We start from the raw sequence: 27,098 nt of genomic DNA, 5'->3' as shown, positions 1-27,098 counted from the left end.
ATTAAACATGCTATTATCATTTTTTTCACTGTCGTTAGCCAAAGTTTAAAATCTGCAATGATATGGTAGATTTGGCCAATATGTGTATTTTTTTAAAATATTTCTGAAAATTTCATTTTTGGGATATTCTAAAATAAATTGTTGAAAAACTTTACAAAAATTTTCCTCATACCAATCATGCTACATATCAAACAGAGGCGCAACCACGAATTTTTCTTTGGGGTTCAAGTACCAGGATAAATGTGCCAATAATAATAATAATAATAATGTTATTATTATAACATTATTATTATTGTCATTATTGATTTGCTTTATTTTACTTCGCTTATTATGCCACTCTTGACTAATTTGCAAAGATGGGTATGAGTGATGATGTGATGAAATTGATGAATGTACACTCACAAACATCTATGCCCAAGCCGGAATTAGAACCCGGGACCAACATTATTTTTATTATTATTAGTGGTAGTATCAAAGATGTTATTACCCTTGTAAATTATGCAAAAAGGGGGTAGAAGTTGGTGCTAAAGCAAGAGATTTGAATTATTTTTTCAACACGTTCAAATTTGACATTAATAATGGAAAACAAGTACACAAAATATTTTTCAAAGACAGAAAATGCTTGATAAATGCATTCCAAATATAATTCTTTTTTTACATTAACATGTATAACTTTCGTGCACGATATATGCTTCACATGGAGTGACGTGGACACTAAATTGTGTACATATTCAAAGTTTATTTAATACAGATTATATAGCTACAACTTATATTATTTAAATACATTACACAACCAATTCATCCATCTCACAATAAACCGACAGCAAAAATTATATAAATTGTGTCTGAAAAATGTGCACGCTCTCTTTCTTCAAAACAATTGTTCATGCATTTAAAACAAAATCAAGTAAGACAAGTGTTATAATTCTGTCTGGTAATTTACAATGCATTACAGAGAACAATGATAACGCGAGCGAAGTGAGCAAGAACATTTTGGGATCCAATTTTTTTGCAGGCTGAAATGAATATTGATTTAATAGGGTGCAAATAATTTTACAGGATGCCAATGCATTCTCTTCTTTACAACTGTTGTGCCTCCCCGATGATGTAATGGTAACATTGTCACTTTGTGATCAAGGAGTCCTGGGTTCGATTCCCGGTTGAGGCACATGGCACAGTGGTTCGGATCCCACTTTAAACTGTAGATCCAGTCACAATTAGTTTTTCTGTGTGTAAAGTGAACTTAAAACCACAAATCAATCAATCAATTTTACAACTTATTTTCATTTAGATCGTTCGGCACTCATAGCCGACTCCCACTGCCCCTAGCTACGCTTCTGAACCAGTGGCGACTCATGGTTTTTCAGAGTGTAGGTAAAAGTTATGGTAAAATGATATGAATGGTATGAAAAATTTGTTCAATTACATTCACACGTCTTGCTTGTATTACCCATTGCATTTAGAATGTTAGCTGCAGGCCCATGCTCAAGGTGTGGCAAGGGGCCCTTGCTCCTCACTTTGAACTACGAAATATTTAAATGTGAGCCTATAAAAATCGTAAAAATAACTGACGATATTTCAGATTTTGCAAGAATTTATATTTTCTTCCCCCTCCCTGTCGTGTGGATTGACGATAATAAAAAGTGTTGCTTAAACTTCGAAATTATACTAAATGCTTCTAAATTGTGGTAGGATTAATTATTTTTTTCTAGGATAATTGTAATTCTGTATCTGCTTTTCTAGAGTTTTGAACTTGTCTTACTTATTATTTTTAACAGTTATGTAATAGTGTAAATTTCCCCCAAAATGGTTTAAAATGGTGAAACAAACAACATGGGTTAAACATAGAGTTTAAAAAGGTTTGAGAAAATTGTTTACCCCCAAATTTCTACTGATTTCCTGCCATAAAATCTCCTGACAAACTGAATTGGGCAGGATGAATTGTAGCATGGTTGTAAAAAAGCTTTCTGCTGGATCGGCATACTCACTTTCCTTTGAAACATGTTCGCTGGTGAAGTAGAAATAAGATTTGGACATAATTTTATTTTTATTTCCTGAAAACATATTCCTTTGAATTCGATTTCCCTCTTCCAGGGATTGGTGTTTGCAGATTATGCTAGAAACGGTGCTAAGTGCCAACAAAGATCAAATTGTGCTTGGTTTAGTAACATTTTGTTGGGGTTGGCATGTCTGATTGAAGGAAGTCTTGCTGGTTCCTCTATCCTCGCCGATCTTCGTAACCTTTCCCCACCCTCTTGCACTGCTCCTTCCACCCCCCCCCCCCCACCCATATGTGTGTAGGATGACTGCCAAGGTTCCTCAACAAGCGGCAGAAAAATTAAATGTCCATCATGTTTCGACTGCTACTGGAGGGAGCGAGAGCAGTCAACTCTTGACAGCAGCTATCCTAGGCAATTGTACATACATTGCGCTCATAATTTTATAACTCACATTAAACTCTTAAAAAGTAGAGAACTGGAAATAGGTAAAAATGAACTGTAGGAAGTGTCATGGAGGAATCGCCCCTGTTCTGAACTTGATAAGACTAAGAAAAGCAGGCAATGCAAGTGAAGTGAGCAAGGAAATTTTATGAAAAGTATTTTTATTTGCATAAAATTTGAAATTGTGGACGTTAATTTCCCCTTGCAGGTACACTTGTCCGTCAATGTTTCCCCCCCCCAGAACTCATTTCCATCCAAGGTTTGGGGGGGACAATTCCTCCCTACCCCCTCCCCCTTTGGTTGCACCACTGATATAAAATGAAAGCCCTTTTCATAAGCTTTAAAAGGAGTCTCATGTTCTGTCCTGTAGTTGAAATAGGCCTCTTGCAAATTGCATAGTTTCAGCAGTGAGCAGTTTAGGGTAAATTTTGTCCATTTTCAAAATTCAGTGGCTCAAAAATCTGCAAGAGAAGAAATAATATTTTAAAATATATTTCAGATAAGATATGTGTCTACCAAAAATTACCCAAATGCATGATACCATGTTCCAAAATTTATTAATTTTAGGTATTTTTGTTTGATATGATATGGAATTATCCAATTAATTGGAATAAGACTGTATATGATAGTCTCGGGATTTTTTTTGTCACATCTGCCTATCCTATCCTACTCTGCTCCCAAAAGTAAAAAGTAGGCGTTAAGTAATTTAATTGATGCCTGGAATGTTTTAGCTCTGATTGTTATTAATTTTTTTGTTTTGTAATAAATATTTGTGTTTACTGATCTTGGCTTTCTTTCTTTTTAGGTGTCCCATGACATCAAACTTCCTGTATTGTATCTTATTGATTCCATTGTGAAAAATGTTCGGGAAAACTACATTCAGCTCTTTACACAAAACATTGTATCAACATTTTGCAGTGTGTTTGAGCAGGTATGTGTTTTTGGTTTTTATGTACCATATTTAATGTAATGTAGATTTGTTTTTTGAAAACTTTGATTAAAAATTAAATGTCGTTAGCAATGATATGAACTGAGCATGTGTTCAAACTGATATTTATTTTATTGCAATAATTTTCTAGCGTTTCTTATCCCTTGCTGTGACCAGTTAGATTGGTACACAACTGCATGAAGGAAAGCAGGCATATTTCTAAATTTTGCTCACCTGTCCCCTGCCAAACTCTTCCAAGGGTTCTGGTAATTCATTCCATCATCTTCAATATTGATAGTGGAATGATCTCCCTTTGTCCTCGGTATCTCTTCATTTCATTCAAGGAACTGGAGAGGGTGATTTATTCACTTGAAATTATATCAATTATATAAATTGAAGTTTTGATATTTGTTGAATGTGGAAGTGGAGTTTTTTTTGTATCTGAAAATTCCTACACCTCAGTTGATCATTTTCTTTCTGAAGCCTTTGTAATAGGACATAGAAAAAAACACATTTCTCATCTTTTATTCATGTCTGATTCTCAAAATATGCCTCTTCACTTACAACACACAGAAATTCTGCTTGATTACTTCATTTGCCATAATTGCATCAATGCTAACTAGAAGACTGCTCTTACTTAATGTGCAGTTGCATGCAGTAGATAATGGATCACTGCCGGCAATATACGAGGGTCATTTTTTAAGTAAGGTTGATTTTGCAAAAGAAACGAAGTAAGTAAATGTTTTTCAAATCATTTATTTTCTGAATTTACATACACTTCTCTATTTTTCTACGTAATTTCCTTGCCGGTTTAAACCTTTATCGTAACGAACTACGAATTTTTTGATACCCTCCTCATAGAACTCTGCCGCCTTTGATGATAGCCAGTTACTCACGGTAGTTTTCACTTCTTCATCAGTGTCTAAACGCTTGCCACCCAGGAAGGTCTTCAGATAGCGGAAGAGATGGTAGTCACTAGGCACAAGGTCTGGACTGTATGGCAGATGGTCAACACATCATCGCCAGTCAAAGTGAAAGCAAAACAGACACTTTCAAAGTGCAAGGTCATGGCAACTGTGTTGTGGGACAGGCACGATGTTTTGTTAGTGCACTTTTTGCCGCAAGGAACAACAATTAACTCAGCTTCTTACTATGAGACCCTAAGAAAACTTCGTCGAGCAATCCAGAAAAAACTGCATGGAATGCTGTCAGCCGGTGTCGTATTGATTCATGACAATGCAAGGCCACATATTGCGGCTCTAACTCAAGATCTGATCGAATCTTTTGACTGGGAGGTATTCGATCATCTGCCATACAGTCCAGACCTTGCACCTAGTGATTACCACCTCTTCCGCCATCTGAAGACCTTCCTGGGCGGCAAGCGTTTAGACACTGATGAAGAAGTGAAATCGACCGTGAGTAACTCTCATCGGAGGTGGCAGAGTTCTGTGAGAAGAGTATCAAAAAACTCGTAGTTCGTTACGAAAAATGTTTAAACCGGCAAGGAAATTATGTAGAAAAATAGAGAAGTGTATGTAAATTCAGAAAATAAATGTTTTTTTGAAAAACATTTACTTACTTCGTTTTTTTATTGCAAAGCAGACCTTACTTAAAAAATAACCCTCATATATGACTTTGTGTTTTCAAAATTCTCAGTAAGGCTGAACTTAAGTGAAGAGTAAGATTGAAACTACTGTGCAATGTGTCCACTGGGGATCAAACCTGATACCCTTGAGTACAATGCAAATGTGTTATCCACTACACAATCTGGGAGGCTCGGCTCATGTGGCATTCATGGGTGATGTTTTGGCATCTTATGATTTAATAAACCTTTGCATTACAGTTTTTAGATCTAATATATACAAGGTGTCATTTTAATGATGTCCATGGACCACAGAAACATACAGAGGACATAAAAAAGACAATTTTTCTGTTTAACATTTTTTATCCTGGTGCATTGTTTTGGTGATACATACATTCAAAAGAGCCTGTTTTGCCACCTGTATGCTGGCAACCCAACACATTTTATAGCGTGACGTGATATTACCTAGTCATATCATAAATTCTGTTAAAAAATTTAGACAGGGATGGCAACACTGGTTGGCAAGGTAACACTGCAATGTTGGATCAAACAACCAGTATCATTGTGTGTTTGGCTGTGGTAATGGTAAGGCTAATTTCACTGAGTCAAATGGCGTGGGGTGTATACGAGAACAGTGTGGCAGTAATCACACTGCACAAAGTACGCAACATCGGACATTTTCAACACCCTGAAAAAGCTGAATATCAACAGAATGTTAGTGCATCGGACCATCAACAGATACTGTGACACAGGGACAATTGAGGACCGCCCCAGGAAAGGTAGACCGCACAGCGTGAGGAGCCAGAAGCTCGTGAAAGCATTGGCGGTGCGGATTCGACAAAATCCTGTCAGGAAACAAGCAGTGATGGCTCGAGAGCTGAACATTTAAAAGATGTCGATGTTGTGTGTGCTCCAAAGTGACCTAGGACTCTGTGCTTATCGGCAAAGTACTGGTCACTTCCTCACTCCACAGCTTAAGGTCCAGAGGGAGCAGAAAACAAAAGACTCCTTCAGCATTATGCAAATGGTGACCACAATAGTATCCTTTTCACGGACGAAAAAATCTTCACGATTGAAGAGTCTTACAATGGTCAAAACGACAGTGTTTATGCCTAGACATACCAGGAAGCTCGTGAAAACATGCCATGGATCCTTAGAGGCCATCATCCTGCCTCAGTGATGGTTTGGGAGGAAAGGGGGGCGGGTCGTACAATGGCACAACTGACCTCCACTTCTGTGAACATGGTATGAAAACATCTGCAAAAGTGTACCAAGCGACAGTGTTGGAGCCACTTGTGAAATCGCACCGTGTTCAACAATGAGTGTGTGACAAATAACTTCTTGAGAGTTGAGAGTTCTTCAGCAGGGGTTTTCATTGTGAGCATGAACACCTCAGACTCCAGCCTCACAGGGCCTCAGCCTCCGAACTCCATCTCTGACTCTGGCCTCACACGGCCTCAGCTTCATACTCCATCTCGGCCTCCAGCCTCTCATGGCCTCAGTGTTGCAAGGCTCTCTGTTTCAGACTACTCTGAAAATGTTTCCAGGACAGAGTTCGTTTTTGAGTTTTTCAAAAGGAGGGTAAATTGAGAAGAATGGATACTGTGAGGAGCCATCATTTCACACATGCGCGTAACTTGGGACCAAACATAGGTAGGTGGTGGAAGGAATAGAGGGGTTATGGGAAGAGGCAGAATCGGAAAGGTTTCCATTCCAATAGAATAGCATCCAGGACTAGTTTGCTACATTTCAGAAATCATAAAATTTACTTATTATCTATTTTTTCCCCTCAGGTCCCAGGAGGTCAACAAAATATCCTTAACTTGTAAACGTTAATAACCTTGAAAATTTGTGGCAAGTGCCGCCTTGTCACCACCAAATTACGCCTATCATCTCACTTTACCTCAGTTCCGAATACAACAATGCTGAGATTAACATATGTGAAAACTTACTTTAGTGGCCTTATATTGCATACAAAGAATTACATTAATTCAAACGATATTGTTTATTCTAAAATTTCATGTACATACACAAACAGGTCATATACTCGTACAAATATAAAATAATGCAAATGCTTTAAGTCAATCAGATTGTTGTCCTCCATTTCCTGCAAATAAGGATTTAATTCAAACTATTGTGAACTACCTATTTTCAAATCAGGCTGCGGTAGATCAGTCGTTAGGGCATCTGACTACCATGTGAGAGACCCGGGTTCGATCCCTGGTGGGGGAGAACCGGGACTTTTTCCACCTGTTCAAGCAGCTCCGGTGCCCACCCAGCATCGTATAAAGTGGGTACCTGGAGGAAACTGGGTGGTAAAGGCAGCCAGAGGCATGGTGCTGATCACATCACATCACCCTCACCTTCGGCCGTGATCAAGAGAGTGTGGGATCCTAACTCCATACACCCTATACACTTTCATGACGTTCTTGCAAAGCACAGGTGTTCACTTTACTTTTACTTTTTTTTACTATTTGCAAATCATTTGTGCGCAATTAGCACATGCATAGGTAACACAAGTTCGTTTTTCAGAGAAATTTGAATAAGAACATCCTTTAAAACATTTTTTTGGTTAAAATTTTGCAAATTGTTTTTTTTTTTTTCATTGTGAACAATGGTGCATGTAATTGAGGCATTTGTTCAAATTGGCGCAATCGATAACAGATGCCAGAATTACTTTAAGTGGCGATTTCCCCACAAAGGTGAATTTCGTTCAAAATAGTATTCATAGTATGTGAAGCTTCCAACACACTTATATGAATAAACTGTAATTCTAAATTGCTATGCTAATGCACTGTAATTGTGCATTGGAAGAAGAAAATTGAAATAAGTTCATGTTCAATGCTTATTTTCTTTTTTTTAAAATTATTTTAAAGTGATTTTTTAAGTGCCTTCTTGATTTTACTCGTATAGTACCTATTTAAAAGCATATTTTCATCATTTTTGGTGCATATTTGCCTGCCTATTTGAGAGGTTTGTCCTAATCATTAACATAATAATAATAATAATCAGGGGGCAGATTTTTGCCTTTTTTATTCCTTTGTAGTAAAACATAGGCTTTAATGTTTTCAATTCGTTTCATGGTGTTTCTAGTCCAAAAAAGCAGTTTTATAGTGCCTATAAATGCCTATTTTGATGATTAGCACCTATTTTGCGTAATCATGCCTATTCTGGAATTTTTGCTTACTATAAGTTTTTTATGCATTGATGTTTGTTGCCAACCCACCCCTTCTTTTTTTCCACCTGAAAGCTTGTAGGAGTCAATCAATACTCATTTGCTTTATGTGTGTGTGCGCGATAGAGAGTACATAGTTATTTGTGGAGATATGATATTCACATATTTAAAAATGCCAAAGCCCAAGATGGCCAGATGTGTATTAATTAAAAAATGGATTGGTGCAGAAGCTTGTTTTACCACCGACGGAAAATTTGATTTTTGTTATTTAGCGTCGCTTTTCTTCCACTTTTGGCGAATTGCAAAGATGAAGGTGAGTGATGATGTGATTGCCCATACATTTTCCCTGTTTGCCTGTGTGGTGGTACATATCATGCATTTCTTCATGATATTTTGCCTGAACTGTTGGAGGACATGACCTTGGCTCTGAAGCAAGGACTATGGTTCCAACACGATGGTGCACCATCACAGTGCGACCAAAATGTGCGTCACTTCCTCAATGGTTTGTTCCACTATCAGTGAATTGGTAGTGGTGGGCCTGTGCCATGGCCAGTAAAATCGCTGGACATCACTCCCCTGGACTTCTTTCTATAAGAAGAGATGAAATGCCTCGTATACAAAACACCTGTTGTGTCAGGTGAGGATCTCGTTGAAACACATTCATGTCGCCGCAGGGAAGATAGCAGACACTGCGGGGTTGTTTGCTTGCACTAGTTGATTCAGCATTGTCACCTCTGTATGGAAGTTAAGGGGATGCGAGACAGTCTCAGCCCAGCATTTCCCTCAGAGTCAGTGTTGCCACCTTAGCTCTCTTCGAACCAGATCTGGCTCTTTCGTGCACTCGTTTGCCTGTGAACTGGTATGCCTGCCCCCGTGCTTCACTGTATCACTGGTTCCGGCCCACATAGACCAACTTTTGCCATGATGATACATTTTGTACGTGATGTGATATTGTTAAATTGGCTGCGTCGCCCCATCTCCTATTATATCCCCAGGTACTTTTTTTTTATAGCGCCATGTTGACGTGAAATTGGCATAATATTGTTATTAGGGAATCCTTTATTTTCGATTTTGTACGACCATGAGATGGGTGATGCTGCCGGATCAAGATGGTGCAAACTAAGAATAAATTGTCACCAATTTATATAGAGTTAACAGTAATAGCTGCACCCCACCCCTTTGACAACTAACATTACTCTAGGAAGCACTTCATAAATCTAGCTTCTTGAAAGTCAGTTTTAACTCCATTTAAGGTGAAATTTAGCTCTTTCATGTGCACCAGGCGTGGCAACATTGCCAGGAGGCAAGGAGAAATGCATTGGGCATATGGGAGTATTTTTTGATTTGTTATCTTGGGAATATCATACTTCCGATGAAAAAGAAAATGATATCAACGGGATGAGGGCAGTTTGAAGAAGTGATTGCCCAGCACAAAAGTCGGAACTCCCATTTGATTAGCCGTAACTTGATGTTGAAGTACATTCCCCATAAGGAATACATGGGATTCCGAAAATTCTTATTAGTCATATTTTTTACAGATCGTACTAGCTTGATTATCAACTTTCAAAAATGCTTCAACCTGCCACATGTGGAGAAATTCATACTCCTGTACCCCCACGTTTTTTTTCAGTAGCATTGCCTATTCTGACGATATTCAAATAAATGCACACATTGTGGTAACTGTATCTCCTCGCCTTAATGACAGACAGTTTGAAAATCGTCTGTGATGTGGTTCTATCGGCACCTCCACTCTGCACACAGTGAACATGTCGACACACATGCAACGTAGTGCAGCACCACCACCATCTTTGTTTTTCTATGTAATGGTGATGCCCACTATGGATATTAGTTTTCTTCTTGGTTGTCAGTCTCCACATATAATTTTCCGTGGATGGCACATTTCGCTAAACCCTTCCCTACCCCCATGACTTCAACAGACCCATTTTCTTTCTTTGGCTGCGGTCATATGGTTGACCGCTGTGCCACTTTTTCCTTGTAAAAATAATTTTCACACTTGTAGAATCACCTCCTACGTGCTGGAAACAAACTGTAGAAACACCCTGTGTAAGTACATATTTACTTTTTTGTTGTTTTTTTTTTTGACATTTTCGTATTTAATACACAAAACTACATATAGAATTGATTGAACAGCCTTGAAATTGATCCTTGAACATCCGCTTTTCTGGAAGGTGTGGAATGATTAATTGGGCACACTATGAAGAAAAGATGTCTTTCATTTTGCAGAATAATTCAGGGTACCATACAATTTATCTATTAGCAGAATGCTAAGTAGAGGAAATGGTTTTGATGCCTTGGAAACTCAATATATGTATACAAGAAGACCTGTACAAGTTTAAATATGCACCATCACTTGGTGTGAAGTGGAAAGATCACTTTGTCAATACTAAGTTCTGTTATACCATAACAGGAGAGGTTTCAAATTTTTAAATATCAATTGAATTGTTCCTTCTGTTTACAGGGATCATGTATTGAAAAAGCAACATGAATATGTAGAAATACCTAGTCTGGCCATAAATAGTTACAAACTTTCGGCTTGGACTATACATCCGGTAGTAAGGCTCATGAACCATGCTTGTGCTGAAGTTCACACCTGACTATTGTGTGTTCAGCTGTGAAAGAGCAAGCATGTATCTTCTTGTGCTTAGCATGGAGTGGGACGAATGTGAAAACAGAGTAGCCGTAATTGCTCTGCATATGATTGGGAATTCACTCACTAAGATTTTCCAGACCCTAAAAATCCCGAAGATCAGCAAAAGGTTTGTGTATCAGACAATCCAGAGATTCGCTGATACTGGTAGCATGAAAGATCGCTCAAGAGTTGGTCAACCTCACACCGTATGAACAGCTGCGGCTGTTAAGCAGTGGTGGTTCACATCCGCCGAAATCCCATCCGGAAGCAAGTGATAATGGCACAGGAGCTGAACATTTCACAACAATCGGGGTTCATGGCACTTAATGAAGACCTTGGAATTGGAGCTTACCGGTGGAGTACTGGAAATTTCCTGACGACACAAGTGAAGAAGCAGAGGTAACCGAAATCGAAACGGCTCCTGCAGTTGTACGTTGCCAGTGGGCATTACAGGATTCTCTTCACTGATAAGAAATTGTTCACCACTGAATTAGGTTTTAACTGCCAAAACGAAAGGGTGTATGCTTCAAACTCCTGAAGTTTGTGAGAGAGTTCCCAAAAATCAGAGATGCCACCAGCCCTCCTCAGTTATGGTTTGGTGGGGAAAGAGCTATGACAGTTCCACCAGGCCTCAATTTTGAGAAAAAGGCTTAAAAGCCGTGCAAAATTGTATGTGGAAAGTGTCCTGGAGCCCCTCGTGACACTGTTGAACCAAACAATGTTTCACAATGAATCCTGGATGTTCAAGAAAAGTTCTGCCCCAGCTCATAAGGCAAGGATGACACGAGGGTGACTGGAGACCAGTGTACTCTATTTCATCTCCACTTTTGATTGACCATCTGATAACCATGATCTCAGTACCTTGGACTACAAACTGTGCCCAGAACTAGAGGGGGACTGTCTGCAAGAAGAGGCACCTATAATTGAAAGTTAAAAGCGCTCCTTGATAGCAGCAGGGGCGGACTTTCCCATCAAGACCATCTGTGCTGCAATAGATACCTGGCCAGGGAGACTTCGAGTCTGTGTGAGGGCGAAAAGTGTACATTTTGAAAACTGATTGGTGCTATTTGTGTGTAATATGCTAAAAGAACATCTAAAAATCTGAAACCAAATTAAATTTATTCACACAATAGGGTGTAACATTTTTTATGACCAGACTAGGTATGTTGAACATTGTACTTTTCTTGATTTGTTTTTAAAAAATGGGATGGAAATGCTGACATGATTTTGATGGTCACACATATCTCACTTTTTGATTTGTTTCAGTATATTTTTGGATTTTTAATTACATATACACGTACTGTTTTTGGTACATAATTATCTCGGCCCTAATGATGATAAAACTAATGTAGTGCTTCGTTTAGGAGTGATTGTGTATATATTTGTGTGGAGGGGGCAGGTGGGAGGGTGCAAGGGAATATAGTTACAAAATTGGTGATCACACTTACTACAGTAACTTCACATCTCTTGACACACACTTTTTTCGATTTTTCTGCTGCAATGGAAGATCACACAAGTTTGCAACTGTCAGGTGACAATACAGTCAGTACACCTTCTGACTATGCTCATGTAAAAATTACGACACTTCAGAAAATATCTTATGTACCTCCCTCGTAGCGTTGTCGCCTTGTAATCAAGGGGTCCCAGGCAGAGGCGCAACCACAATTTTTTTGTCAGGGGGGGTGGGGAGCAAGTACCAGGATAAATGTACCAATAATAATAATAATAATAATATAATATTACAATAATAATATATTTTCAACACATTCAATTTCACATTAGCTAATAATGGAAAACAAGCACACAAACTTTGAATGGCAGGAAATTAATGATAAATGCTTTCCAAAGATAAGTCTTTTTTTACATTGAGACATGTATAACTTTCATGTGCAAGATATGTTTTACACACATGCAAAATGGAGAAACATAAAATAAGAAAATACATATGCAACATGCTAACACTAAATCGTATACGTATTCAAAGTTTATTGAATACATATATACAACACATATTATTTAGAAAATTTTTACATCCAAATTTTGCAACTGAAAACAATATTGATTTAATAGAGTGCAAATAATTTCAAGGAGTGCCGTAGCATTCTCTCTTTTACAACTTTTTTCATTTAGATCCCTCGGAGTGCATGGCAGACTCCCTCCGCCCCCTAACTACGGCTTTGAACTTGATGAGACTGAGAAAAGCAGGCATTGCAAGCAAAGAGAGCAAGAAAATTTTAAGAAATGTTCTTTCATTTGCCTAAAATTTGAAATCAAGTGGGACGATTGCTCCTCTGTGCCCCCCCCCCCCTTTTGCAGGTTCTCTTGGCCATCAACGTTTGCCCCTCCCCTAGCATTGACTTCCATCGAAGGTTGGAGGGGGCAATGCCCCTCCTCCCCCCCTTCTCTGTGGTTGCACCACTGGTCCCAGGTTCAATACCAGGTGAAGGGCATACGGGTTCGGATCCCACTTTAATTTTACCAGTAAGCATGTGCACCATATCGTGCCACTATGGTGTGAAACATTGCTGTTGATTTGTACATTCCAAAGTGACACATGTTGTGTGTTGCTTGTCATTTCAGTGTAAAATCTTTCCTATAGTATGCACGATATCTAATAATACAGATATTGTCTTTCTCTGTATACTCCCGCCTCAAAATGACTTCGGACCTCATGTGAAATCTGCCGTATTAAGTGGTCTATCATTTTGTAACCTTGTATCTAGTGTTGTTTTGTTTCGAAAGCGGAATTGGTTCTGCATGAACATAGTGGCAACAGTGTATTCCTGCTGATAAGCGAGTTCATTTCATTTTGTATTGTTAGTTGACACAGGAAGGGTGACTGACTTTCTGCTGTAGTGTGTGTGATAAATTTGCTGTGTTTTCGTGTGGTGTTGGATATTTTCCTACTGTATTTGTGTTGGATATTTCACTACTGTACTACTGTACAGGTGTATTTATGATATGCCGGGAAAGTACTGTAGTAGTCTGGAAAAGCCAGCATTATTGCATGGAGAAGTGAAAACGTCCCGATAAAGACTGTATGTTAAGAAACAGGTCATGCAAAATCAACCATAATGAAGGTACTGGCAGCTCCTTGAGGACTGCCCCCGACTGTCATTCCAAAGCACAAATTCGGTGGTGGAAGGCAAAGAAAAACAACCAAATCTACAGACGCCCTCCTAATGAGAGAAATAAGGAAAAACCCTCGACTGACAGCGTCAGAACTTAAAGAAATGCACCCGAATCTGCTGGAACATGTTAGTGTCCGCACGATCCAGCACCGTTTACAGAAAGACTTGGATTTGCTGTGTCTTACTGCTGCTAAGAAGCCACTAGTCTCTGCCCGCATGGAGAGAGATAGTCTTGCTTTTGCAAAGAAAAATATGCACAGTGGAGGAAAGTCATGTTTACCGATGAAAGCTCATTCCAACTGTTCTGAAATGGAGCTGCTAAGGTTCGATGTCCATCATCTTCAGATCGATACGACCCAAAGTATATGGTTCCGACCTTTAGGCACTCCCAGTCTGTAATGGTGTGGGGGTGTTTTTCAGGTGAAAAGGGTAGGGCAGGTTTATATTTCTTACCACAAAACGTGACAATGAACGCAGACCGATATATCAACGTTCTTAAGGACCATTTAGTGGATATGTTTCAGAGCAGCGAGTGTGATCTTTTCATGCATGATAATGCTCCTTGTCACACGGCTAAGAAGGTAAGGAAATGGCTTGAGGAACAACAGATAAAGATGTTAGAGTGGCCTGGGAATAGCCCCGATCTCAACCCAATTGAAAATTGTTGGCATCGTATGAAGCAATTCCTGTGAAAGAAGATGATTCAGAACCTACAGACCCTCCAAACAGAACTGAAGAAAATGTGGTGCATTGACATGAACTTAAATTACTTCCGAAGTCTTAGTGATTCCTTGCCCAAGCGCATCCAAATGCTTCTCAAAAGTAAAGGCAACATGACTCCGTACTATAGATCGACCACAAGGAAGAAGACCTTGGGACGAAAAGTCCCCACGCAGCTTTCCCTTCTTCCCTCCACCTTGGGCCATAAGGAAGCAAGGTCCACTCTCCCCCTCTCTTACTCGCGGGAGTATGGTGCACAGGAGTCGCGGGTCTGCGCAGGTTGTTTTGCTCGTGGTTCCACTATAATGTATACATTTTTTGCTGTATCTAATAGCTTAATAATAGCTTTTCACATGATTTTTTCTGTATTTTTTGTGCTTTTGTTATGAGGTACGAAGTCATTTTGTGGCGGGTATATATATGTGCGTATTTGAATATTTCTTAGTTCTTTTTTTTTATAGCAAAATTGCATCGCTTATCGTATTAAACATTGTGATATCTTGTGCAAAATCAAAACCCCTAGCTTTTTGGTTTGATACAGAAGCAACTATTCTGCGGATGTAATTTTGTGTGCAACAAAATATTTGAAATATTAATTACATTCCCAGCACAGTGAGATGTTACTGAAGACAACCCCTCCCTTTCGCTTTCTAGAGCTGCCACTGTTTTTTTTTTTCAACTATATATGGCTGTCCCGATTTTTCCTCACATTCCAGTATTTTTGATCAGCTTCATTATAAAAAAAAATGTTGTTATTCACATGCTATTAAAGAACATTCTGCAAAAGTGACCATCAATGAACATTTTGTCAAAGTACTGGAATTAGCAAATCTTGGGAGGAGCATGAGAAATCCATGGACATTAAAATAACTTGCTGTGAGCAGAAAGATTTATTGGACACTATTTGCCATCAGGCTGCATAAACAACCATTCATAATTGGTTTTAAAGAGTTCCTGAGATATCAGTCCTAGTCATTTCTCTCTCTCTCTCTCTCTCTCTCTCTCTCTCTCTCTCTCTCTCTCTCTCTCTCTTTCTCTTTCTTTTGCTCTCATTCTGTTTTGCTCTTTCTCTACCTTTCTTTAATTCTTCCACTTATCAGTAATATAACATATCAAAGGGCCAGTGTGTGAGTCATGCATTATGTAAGAGTATAGTGAAAAGGCAACTAAGTTCTAATGTATAGTGTTATAGCATATTCCACTGAAACTGATCTGTATTGTTTATTGCTCATTTATTACTTCCTATCTTCTTAACACCCCTAAACCTGAAGATTTGTACGAAAGGAATATAAGCTTGCTTCTGTTTTTGTCTTGGGCAGACATTCCAGTTTTTATCATTTTGGCTAATTTGCTTCAGGTCCATTGTCCTTCAATTGTTGTCTGGTGTTTTCGGCAGGTCTCTTAACACTAGGTTATCTCAGAAGGAACCTACAAAATCATCTTTCCTGTCATATGTGTGCCACATTTTTCATCAATTATACAAAACCACACATAAACATATTAATTCTTTACATTTTAATTAATGTAATAAATTAATAAAATCTTGGCCATTTTATTTTCACTCCAAAACCAAAACCATTAACAGCAGCTGACTGATTCTTGTGATACTCAGCTTTGAAGACATTAGCTGCGTTCGAAGTACTGAGCAGCTGCAGAGTGGCTCACTTGCGAACAATCAAAGTTCTTCAAATGCTTCAGCTCAGTGATCGCATTCCACAGTTGATATCCATCTGCGGCTACCAAATGAACTGTTTATCATTGTGCTTAACAGCAAATTGTGCTGTTGTTGAACATTTGTAATGGATAACCAGTTTTTTTGCGAATCTTTTACTATTGTTTGATAATTGGTTAGATATGAATGTTGTATTAAATGCTGCAATGCATATTGCAGAACTAGCCAATTTAGAAATGAACATGCTAAAGGACGGACTCAGTACAAAATTAGAAATTGTTTGGAACTTACAATACCAAATTATGGTATTGGGTAATACCACAGCAGCCATTTCAGGATGAATAGTCGCAATCGAGGTAAGCAGCTTGCTTCCATACCAATGTGAAAATTACTGAAACCTGTGAAAATTGAAGCTTAAGCAGATATTGAAGCACATTTTTGACATTACAGTGGTAAAACACTGACTCTTAACTACCAGATATGCTTAATTGAGCCACCATTTTTACCTAGCTTTCAGCATGTTTTTGAAAATAATTTGAGGGAAGAAATGAACACATTATTGCAAAGCAATCACATTATTATGGTTTATTTAGAATGTTTGCATTAGGACATAAATAACCTTTATTTATCGTTCAGATGCTCGATCTTGGAACCATGCCTGTATTTCCATTGAGGATGAACGGTTGATATATCGACCAGCAGCGCACGGCAGCAATTAATGCTCCATTTCTTGTAAACTACACATGATATTTCAGTTCTCTCTCTTTTGATATTTTGTATACATATGAAATACTCGAATTACAAAGCAAGCGAAGTTTGAAAAAGTCCTTATTTTTCCCTTCGTTACCCCCATATTATTATGGGATAGATTTATAATAGTGGCTATAATTTCAAAGCTGCTGCATCATTTTGAAAAACTTTATTCTACAAGTAAGAATGAGCAAAAAGCAACATTTTAAGCAATGTCCGACAATTACGGATTCAGGGGGTATGCAGCCAAAGGCCCAATTTGTCGAAATTCGCCCCGACTACGTGTTAGCACACGGCAGCAATTACATGCCATTTCTTGAAAAGTATACACGATATTTCAGTTCTGTCTTTTTTGTTCATTAGTATATATCTTAAAGGTGTTATATAATCATATTAAAAATAATATAATAACCATTATTAATAAACGCAGTTTTAAAAACCTTTGTTTCCCTTTTGTTACTCTGGGATACATTTGAAGATAAAGGGCTATCTATGACTTGTCAACCACTGCATATATTTTTTTAAAAAATAAATTCTAAATGTAAGAATGAGTAAAAAGTAACATCCGACAATTAAGGGTCCATGGGGGAAGTGCGAGCAAATGCCCAAAACCTCAAAATTTTCTGTAAATATAGAAAATTTCTGATCACCATAATTTCAGTTTTCTTTTCCTTCTTCAAAGTTGCGGGTCTTTTGTAATGCTTCCCTCGAAATTTGGTCCATAGGGTACCACAGGAGCTTTGACAAGCTACACTAGAAATGTAATTCTTGACATTCTCACTAAGCTGCCAACACTGCTGCTTTATATAATGTTATTTTTTACTCAAGTAGTATCAGTCTGATTTCAACGAAACTTTGCATTTGTTATAGAAATGTACCGCTGCTACATACTACATTTTTCACTAACCTCTGTCTATTGAGCGGTCCACAGGGGCCAAATTTTGGGAATAATAATAATAATAATAATTTGCTTCTTCCTTAATAAACACTAATTATTGGGATGCACAATGTATAAATATTACCTCTACTAAAAGCCCTGTCTTTAAGAAGAAAAAAAATTGTTTATGACAATTAGTTCTCAAGCTACGATTTTTTTATACTTCGTGGTAAGTTTCGCTTGAAAAGGCACCAGAATCAACGGGAATACATGCGTGCAAGGCTTCCGGAAATAAAGGTTAAAATACACAATTTAAAAGCCAGTTATCTTGTATAGCGTAATGTCACTACTTTTTATCTTTTTCACTGCCATGGCGACATGATAATCAGTACCTGAAATGCAGGCTGATACCATCTTGTTACTTTATGCTACTAGTATGTTGAATTATCATACTCCATGTTTTCAGCGATCTGCAGAGTTTGTAACAGACTACTCTACAACACAAGTTTTGAACACAAGTCATTCCCACTACACTACCTGGCAGCCAGATGTTACACGAACATCTACTTTTCTCTATCCTTTTCAGTTATTTTACCTATGGTAACTCATGATGATGACTAAGAGGAGGAGGATGTATAATTCATTGGCATATGCTAAAAGTGTCTTACTTTCCTCAACAACCATGAAATACTTGGGAGAGAAAATAGTGTGTATTCACGTGTATTATCCAAATCTAAGATACACCCAATAGTATCAAGGCAATCAATATCTGTATTTTTCTTTGACAAATGCATTCTAGAATAAACTCCAATCAACATGCAGAAATAAACTCCAATCAACATGCAGAAAGGAGTGATTTTTTTTCATATTAAACCACTATTTTGGATTTTTTATGTATGTATACTGACACTATCTCTTTTGTGTATATACATTAGTTACAGAATTACTCGTGAGAAAATTTCCTATTCAGTTGAGGTGTCGCAAGCTATGGTTTCCATTAAAAATGTTGAAGTTGAATTCAAGATGACAGGTTTCAAGATGGCAGCTATCATCATCATATGCCCTATATCATTTTCTGTCCAGCCCTATTACAAACCTAGTGTTAGTTTTGCGAACAGTATGTCGACTTTGCATGACTGTTATTCATAGTTACTCAGAACAATGAATTGTAGGGTTTTCATGCATCACATTATAATTGATGTTTTTGGCATTTATTGATGCGACCAATACTGTGTGTACAAGGCATGACTAGTACTCAGTTACCCAGAACAATGAATGTCAAATTTGTGTATTTTTTGCATGTTAATACCTCTTGCTGTTTCATTGCTTCTTTTGATGCTCAGATTCATTCAAGGTCTCAAAAGTTCAAGGGTGTCAAACATTTCTGGTGGAAATTAAGGGTCGTTATTAACCCTTCGTCGGTAAGGTGAATTCTCAGAACATAAACGGTATGGTTGGGTCGCATCCGACCCATCTGAAATTTTGTCAATTTGATGTTCAAAAAAAGGAAGGTAAAGCACGATAACTTGTTTAGATTTAAAATTACTTTAGTCATAAGACCTTTAATACTATTTGATTCCAAAATTTTCTAAAAAAGAAAAGTATTTGCCTTCCCGCGTCCACTGATTCCCACTGATTTCCAAAACTAGCAACTTTTCTTTATCTCATTTACAGAATGGACGGATTCAAAACAACTGTAAAGTGAAATGAGATTGTCTAAAAAATAAACTACAAATGCATATAAAAATCTTGAATAACTAAATGCAAAATTAGTAAAACTACATCCATATAAACAGAACACGAAATTGTAGTTTCAGCATTTGAACAAATAAAGTGTAGTGTAGTCTAGATTTCTGTCTTTTCAAACTACAAACAATTATCACTACGAATGAATACATTAGTGGTTGAAAAGTAGTCATTAACACAGTTTGTAAAACAAACTTAACACATTTTGGTTTCTTCATCACTACAGTCATTAGCACAAGAAGGGCACAATACTACTTTATGCTCACCACACAAGCAACGATCGCACATCCTACAGAATTGGTTCCCTTTTCTGTCTTTTAAAGAATTGCAGAATTCACACCTTCGTCTTTTCTTTGGGAATTGGGCTTCTGGTACTTTTGATTTTCTTGCTTCCTTGTCGCTTTCATGTTCTTTCCCCATCAACTGAACGATTGTTCTGCGAAGCTCCTTCGGAATGTTGGTTTTCCTTTATTTTCTTCATCAGAGGTGTAGTCAAGGCAAATGCAAGTCGCTTTAGGAAGGTGGAGCGTGCGTCATTAGGGTGAGAAGCCTTGTTTACATTGCATTTGTAAAGCACAAAACTGTTTACTGCTGCAATATCTAGAATTCCATGAAAGCACCTCATTGGCCATCTTCTGCTTTTTCTCTTAGTGCTTTTGTCATGGCACAGCTTGTCTAAGATGTCAACACCCCCCTTAGTCATGTAGAATTCCGTTACTTCGGATTTCTTTGATTCATCATTTATGGTTCCAGCAAAGTGCATTGAAGAAATTAGTAGCACAATTTGTTCTTCTTTGGAGTGTAATAAACCAACATTTTGTTATTACGCAAAGTGCCCACAAAGGTTAGTTGCCTTTCAAGAAGTGCTTCAGTCAGCTCATATGAGGAAAACCAGTTGTCAGTAGTCGCATTTCTGTTGCTCCCTTTCAGTGATTCTGTTAGTCGTAGAACATACTGTGCTAGCAGAGGCAAAAATCCCTCTTCTTCTTTGCTTGCTCTTTACCGATGTATGGAATGCCTCCAAAAAAATAAAAGGTTCTCGCATCACAGAGGGAGATAATTTAATGTTATAACATAATGTACCTGGTCCTAATCATAACATAATGTACTTGGCCCTAATCATGATATGTGAAACCATTACAGTTTCGATGCCCAAACAGCTGTGCCAGTACTGTTGCAAAGGAGTAGAAATTAATAAAAGACATCACTTTTATCAACGACATCACCAGTAGTTTAGGGATCAGCATCGTGTTCTCAAAAAACACTAATTTGGAAATTAAAAATTTTTCATGCACACCAAAAAATACACATTACCTTCCTCCACTAGTAATAATGTTTTAAAGAGATTGTTTTGCACTTCCATTCAGTACTAAAAGCACTGGGCCAGATAACATTAAAAAATATAAAGAATTTTATCAGTAACATTTTCATAAGAATCATTTAACCAGAAGAATTATGTGACCCTTTTTATTTACAGTGATCATGTTTATTTTGATCTACCTCAGATATCTGTAGCTCCGAAAGCATTGTGATAATGGGAGAGACAAAAAGTGATGAAATACTAATTATGTCTAATGCTCGTTCAGGAGTAAAGTAACCTTGTCTTAAGATAATGATAATTCTTCTGCATTCTGTTTGAAATGCTTTATTTGTCTAAGAGCTTTGTTTGAAAGAATTAACTTTTAGAGGATGTTTGGTTTATAATGAAATCACCCAAATTACATGCTTTGGGAGGGCTGTTTTCAAATGAAACCACCACAACTCAGCAATTAACATGTCATTTCTTGGTAACTACACACAATAATTCAGTTCTCTTTTTCCTTCATTTATATGCACATGAAGTTTGGAATGCTCTGACAAAACAATATATTTTACTATTTTTAATAAAATTATTTTGAAAATTACTATTTCCCCCCAAATGGTATGTAACATATGAATGGGGTATTACTCTTCAACCATCGTTCCTTGCTGATATGTTTGGCTTTTACGTGTAGAAAATTTTTTTGAAAGGGGGGACATCCAATTTTAAAAAAATTACATAATAATTGCAATTTTCTAAACTAAAGCCTGTCCGACAAAAGAACAAATTCAATAAACCTAGACTTTATGCCTCCAGATGTGGAAGTTTCGACGGGGTAAAAGCAGTGTTGCCACATGCCTCATTTTTGTCGTCTCATACATGATACCTTCTACTGCCAAAAGGGTTGGCATTTGGGTTTGTTTGTTTGTTTTTCAGATAAAACCCGATAAAACCGAGGCAAATCTGGGTTTTATTGGGTTTTTCAGGTTATGTTTATAAATAGATATATTTTTAAAATGAAATACATTTTTCCCTGGTAGTAATATATTGAAACATTCAATTTGTATTGTTTTAGTTCACTGAATCAAATACTATTTAGTGTTTTCTGATACTGTAGTTAAGAATTGACAATCAGGATCTCACATCTTGAAATGATTAAACTAAAAACATACATAACCCTTGTCGCAGCAGACCATTGCGGGCCCAGGCCTACCTACCAACTGCTAGCCCCACTCCCACCTGATTCTACTCTGAGGTGGGAGATAATCCAACCAGTTACGGGGTGACGTGTGGTCAGCATGACGAACCCCCAGTCGTTGTCATAGGTTTTCATGACCAGGTTACACTACTCATTCGTAGCTCCTCAATTTAATCATGATGGTGAGTGTTCACCAGTCTCATACACAGGCCGAAATCTCGGGAGACTCAAACCTGCACACGTCCCATAACCAGAGCCCAAAACATGACCGCACATCCACAGTGCGGGACAAATTATTAAATTATCTAAAATACTATGTTCTGAAAAATTTGACCGACAGTTTGATTCTACTCTTGCTGGATGGCTTAACAGTTAATAGATCTATGATGAGATCCCAGTGTTGTTCATTTGCAGTACTATACTAATACTTGATAGCTGAGGTGGTTTAGTCAACCTCCGTGGCAGAGTGGTTAGCACAATGCCAGGGATCCCGGGTTTGAATCCTGGTTCGAATGTGGATGTTATATATATATACTGCTTAGCAGTATAACTTTTATTACAAATGTAAAAAGAATTAGACAGGCTGGCTGATTGTCATGCAGAAGATTGGTTCGAATCTTGGGATGGATGATCTAAGGTCAGATTTTTTTCCGGTCTTGTCCCTGCATAAAGCAGCTCTGGAACTCACCCAGACTCAAATCAATGGGTGCTGGGGAGTAGAGGCAGCCAGAGTTTGGTTGTGATCACATCACCTTCAAAATGGCCGAGGTTCAAGAATATGTCGGGCCCTACCTCATATTCCCTGAATGTGCCGTCATGGCACGGTGCTATATGCACGGGGAACTTTACCTTTACCTACTACAAAACATACGGTATCTGCACACACTTTAAAATCTGCTTCAATACAGTTTGTTCACACTTGTTTTTTCCCCATTTTTTTTGTGCTACCAAATTTCAAAATTATAAGCTTTTTTCGTTCAATGTTTTATCTAAATATTTCAGACACTTTTGATTTTTTTGTTTCTTGTATATATGTTCGTATTATTTCTGATAATACCTGGTGGTGACTATTAGGCTTAGCCATGCTTTTGCCTTGTCACTTGTTTTGAAAACTTTTGCTTTCAGGCATAAGTTTGGCAAAGCAGAGTACCACAAGAATTTGGAATCAACCTCAGAATATTTACTTTATTATTGTATACCCACATGGAAACCTTATTTTGTCTAACATCTTGCTTCAGTTGTACTGGAGGAAGATTATAAACTGTTCTTTATTTTATGGATGAAAATTAATAAAACTTTTTTTTCTGGAACCTGGGTTAACATCAATCTTTATTTTGATACAAATTGTTGAGCTACAGCAAATGTCTATCTACCAAAGTGCTGCAGCTCTATGAGAATAGTTACATTTTCCCCAAGTTAAAAAACCTTACGTATGTATGTGTGTGTGTGTATTTGATTTAACCTTTACTTTGAAGTAAGAATGTGTTTAGGTTGGGTATTATAATTTTAATTATAATTGAATTTAATTCTCTTTTAAGGTTGACGAACGCACAAGAGCTCAAATGTTCAAATTACGTCAGACATGGAACGACGTGTTTCCCGAACGTAAATTGTATGCTATTGATATTAGAGTTCAAGCAATAGATCCTGCTTGGCCAGTAACAGCCCCAGTTCCAACACAAAAAGGACCAAGTATACATGTGAACCCTTTGTTTTTTGCAAAGGTAAGTTGTTTCAATTTTATTGTTTCACTTTTAAATGTTTTAAAATTAATTCAAAGTATGTTCTGAATGTTTACAGTTTTTCTCACAGAATATTTGATAGAGGGTAAGCAAAATTACTTGGTAGTGTAAAACCATTTTATAGAAATTTATTTGATTGCACTATTTGTTTGACAGGCTTCTGATTTCACTTTTGTAAGGTATATGTAAGGTAAATTTATGAAATTTTTAGTTTTGCAGGAGTTTCAATTAAACTTCTCTATTTTTTAAAAAAGTACCTCTTCACTGATATGCAAGATCAATGACTGGTCCCTGGGATGTTGCTATTAAGAGCATAAACACTTTGTTGTGTTTCTATGTACTTTCACAATATTCACAGCCAAACATTTTCCGAAATTACTATATGTTGTTTTGACATATTTTTTTAAAGCTTAAGGAGTGTATCGAAAAGTAGTTATCAACGTTTCAGGCATTCTGGCACATGCTCTAGGCCACATCCGCGACCATGCACAACGGCAGCTGCTCAGTTGATGTCTCACAAGGCTGGCTGCTGTGTGTTTCCTGTTGTGGTGAGTACTGAATGGGACATGTCGCGAGTGAAACTGGACGTGAAACGGTACATCGTGCACAGTTGGTATACTGAAAAAGGCATTACATACAATCAGCTAGGCAAACGGTATGGAGTTCATCATGCAATTGTGAAATCTATAATTGAAAAATTTGGTGAACATTATACGTTTGCAGACATGCCGCGAGCAGGGCAGAAAAGGGGGCCCAGTAACCCGATATTGGACCGCAAAGTGGTGAAGTTGATCGCAGCAAATCCATCGATGTCTGTTCGCGATTTGGCAAAAAAAGCTGGGACGACGATTGGATGATCCAACGTGTCAAAGTCAGACACAATTTGAACACCTATAAAAAGCAAAAAGTGCCCAAACAAATGCCGGAGCAGAAGACGAGAGCCAAAACAAGGGCTCGCAAACTGTATGACCGCATTGTGAAGATGCCAGAGCAATGCATTTTGATAGACAATGAAACCTACATCAAAGAGGACCCAAAACCCTGCCAGGGCTGCAGTATTATTCAACAGGCAGTGCTGTGACTGTGGGTGACTCCGACAAGTATGTGGAAGTGGACAAATTCGGACATAAGGTGCTGGTGTGGCAAGCTATTTGTTCTTGTGACTTGCGCTCTCCTACATTTTATACAAAGGAACCACTAATGCGAAAATGTACAGAAAGGAATGTCTGCAGAAACGCATGTTTCCCTTGTATAAAAGGCATGTTCTCCTCCCACTGTTTTGGCCAGATTTGGCATCTGCCCACTATGCTCGATCCACAGTACAGTGGCTCACTGAATGGAACATCAATTTTGTTGGCAAACACATCAACCCACCCAACTGCCCACAGCTCTGTCCGATTGAATGATATTGGGGAATTGTGAAACAAATCCTCCGTCAGAAAGGTCAACCTATTCGCAACATGGCTGAATTCAAGAAATACTGGTCTGCTGCATGTCGACACTGCACTGCCGATACTGTGCGGAAATTGATGGGTGGGGTCAAACGAAAACTGCGTTCATATGTCCGTAATGAATGATAACTGTATTTGCTTCTGTGCTTTGTACTCAACACAAGGTGTAGTTTCATAAATACTACTTTCTCTCATTGTTGCCTTTTTTTTTTTCTTAGTGTGTTTGCCGTCTCCTTGTTGATAACTACTTTTCGATACAATCCTTATATGTTGGTTACTCCTTTTGTTTTACAACACAGATTTACTTGTTGGGTATTATTGAGCTGTAGATTAGACTGGAATATTTGGTGCAGTGCTGACCAGCCATGAAAAGTGAAGCCACTTTTGCAATTAGTTCCTCCTGTCCAAGTGGGACGAAATGCATTTCTATAGCTTAACAAGCATTAAACAAATATGATATTCTCATATTTATCTATTGAAAATTTATATTAGATGGCTTCTTAAGTGTTTTTAACTCAATCAATAGATGCCATAGAGTATTGAAGTAATTTGTGTACTATCTATAGTGCTTGGTACAGCATGGTCATGCTAAGTGTTTGAATATACTGATGGTCCAAATGTACATCAATATCCATTTCTTGCCTGGGAATTACTTGCATAATGTTGGCCAGTATTGGATATGTATTTCTCAAAGAAAAAAAATATTGAGATATGGGAAGGAATAAGGTATTTTTGTATTTGTTGTAATTTTCATACTTGTAATTTTATAACTTTCATCAGGACTCGAACCCGGAACCTGTGGTGGCAAGATCGGGAGTTGATTTCTCAACGCCTTCAGCCACCAAAGTGACAGGAGGAAGGATTGCGAAAGTAAAAGTAAGGATTAAGGCTAATTTTTGGGTTATCACTTAACTTGGAGAAACAGAAAGAAAAATGTATTGTACAGTCATGGATACTTCTGGGTTGTAATGATTCCTTTGAGAGTTAATGGGATTGTTACAATCCAGAAATGCCTGCAACTTACAGGGAGGTGTAAACAGGAATTATGATTTGAGATGATATAAGAGGTTTGAAAAGTATGTTGGGGGAAAAATAGGCAGATCTTCCTGCTACAATTTTTTCTCTTCATACTTGAAGGTTATGCATGGCATAGTTTTGTACCAGATACATAGTTGGCACGGGATGACTGTTGAATGTATTTTAGCCCTATGTCATGAATATTGAATTAATATGTTCATAGTATGAGCATTTCTACAAGAGCCACACAAAGTTCATACTTACTCCCTCTGTCCCATAATTATTGTCCGGTACACTTTTGTTTGGTGTCCGATAATAATTTTCCGATATGCAAACTGTGACATTGGTGTATACGGAAGAAGAAAATGAAACACGGGAATGAGTCATACAACGTTATTACTCAAGGATCAGTACAAATTGGCCGATCAAGTATCCAAAAGAACATAAATAAAGAGTTACCATTTTGGCATACCGGACTGTAATTATGGGACAGAGGGAGTATTATTTAATGGAGATTTTTTTATAAACAAAGGTGAGACATTGCTTGGCAATGCTTTCCAATATGTTTCTGCTAGCTTTTATTGGGATCATTTGAAGTAACACACAGTACCGTTGTAGCAAAATTCATCTTGTACAGCCTTTATGGACTGGCATGACTAGTCAAGTGAATGGTTACACTTTTGCACTATACATCTCAATAATGAATGTGAAAGAAAAA

The 27,098-nt window shown here is 37.7% G+C and overlaps 1 protein-coding gene across 4 annotated transcripts in view; it reads left to right on the top strand.

The window, feature by feature from the left end:
- Nucleotides 1–27,098, top strand: part of LOC145977855 (uncharacterized) — a 154,619-nt gene that overhangs the window by 38,828 nt on the left and 88,693 nt on the right. For 3 of the 4 annotated variants that reach the window (XM_083110201.1, XM_083110185.1, XM_083110180.1), the window contains exons 2-4: nt 3,247–3,372; nt 23,709–23,894; nt 26,144–26,239. In XM_083110201.1, the coding sequence (XP_082966327.1) occupies nt 3,247–3,372; nt 23,709–23,894; nt 26,144–26,239 (408 nt within the window). The remainder of the gene's footprint in view (nt 1–3,246; nt 3,373–23,708; nt 23,895–26,143; nt 26,240–27,098) is intronic. The other variant, XM_083110193.1, reaches the window with a different exon arrangement.

The sequence above is a fragment of the Lepisma saccharinum genome, chromosome 1, assembly GCF_977018435.1.
Source record: "Lepisma saccharinum chromosome 1, izLepSacc3.1, whole genome shotgun sequence".
NCBI lineage: Eukaryota > Metazoa > Arthropoda > Insecta > Zygentoma > Lepismatidae > Lepisma > Lepisma saccharinum.
Note: the sequence above shows the minus strand (reverse complement) of the source record. Positions and strands in the feature narration are given on the sequence as shown.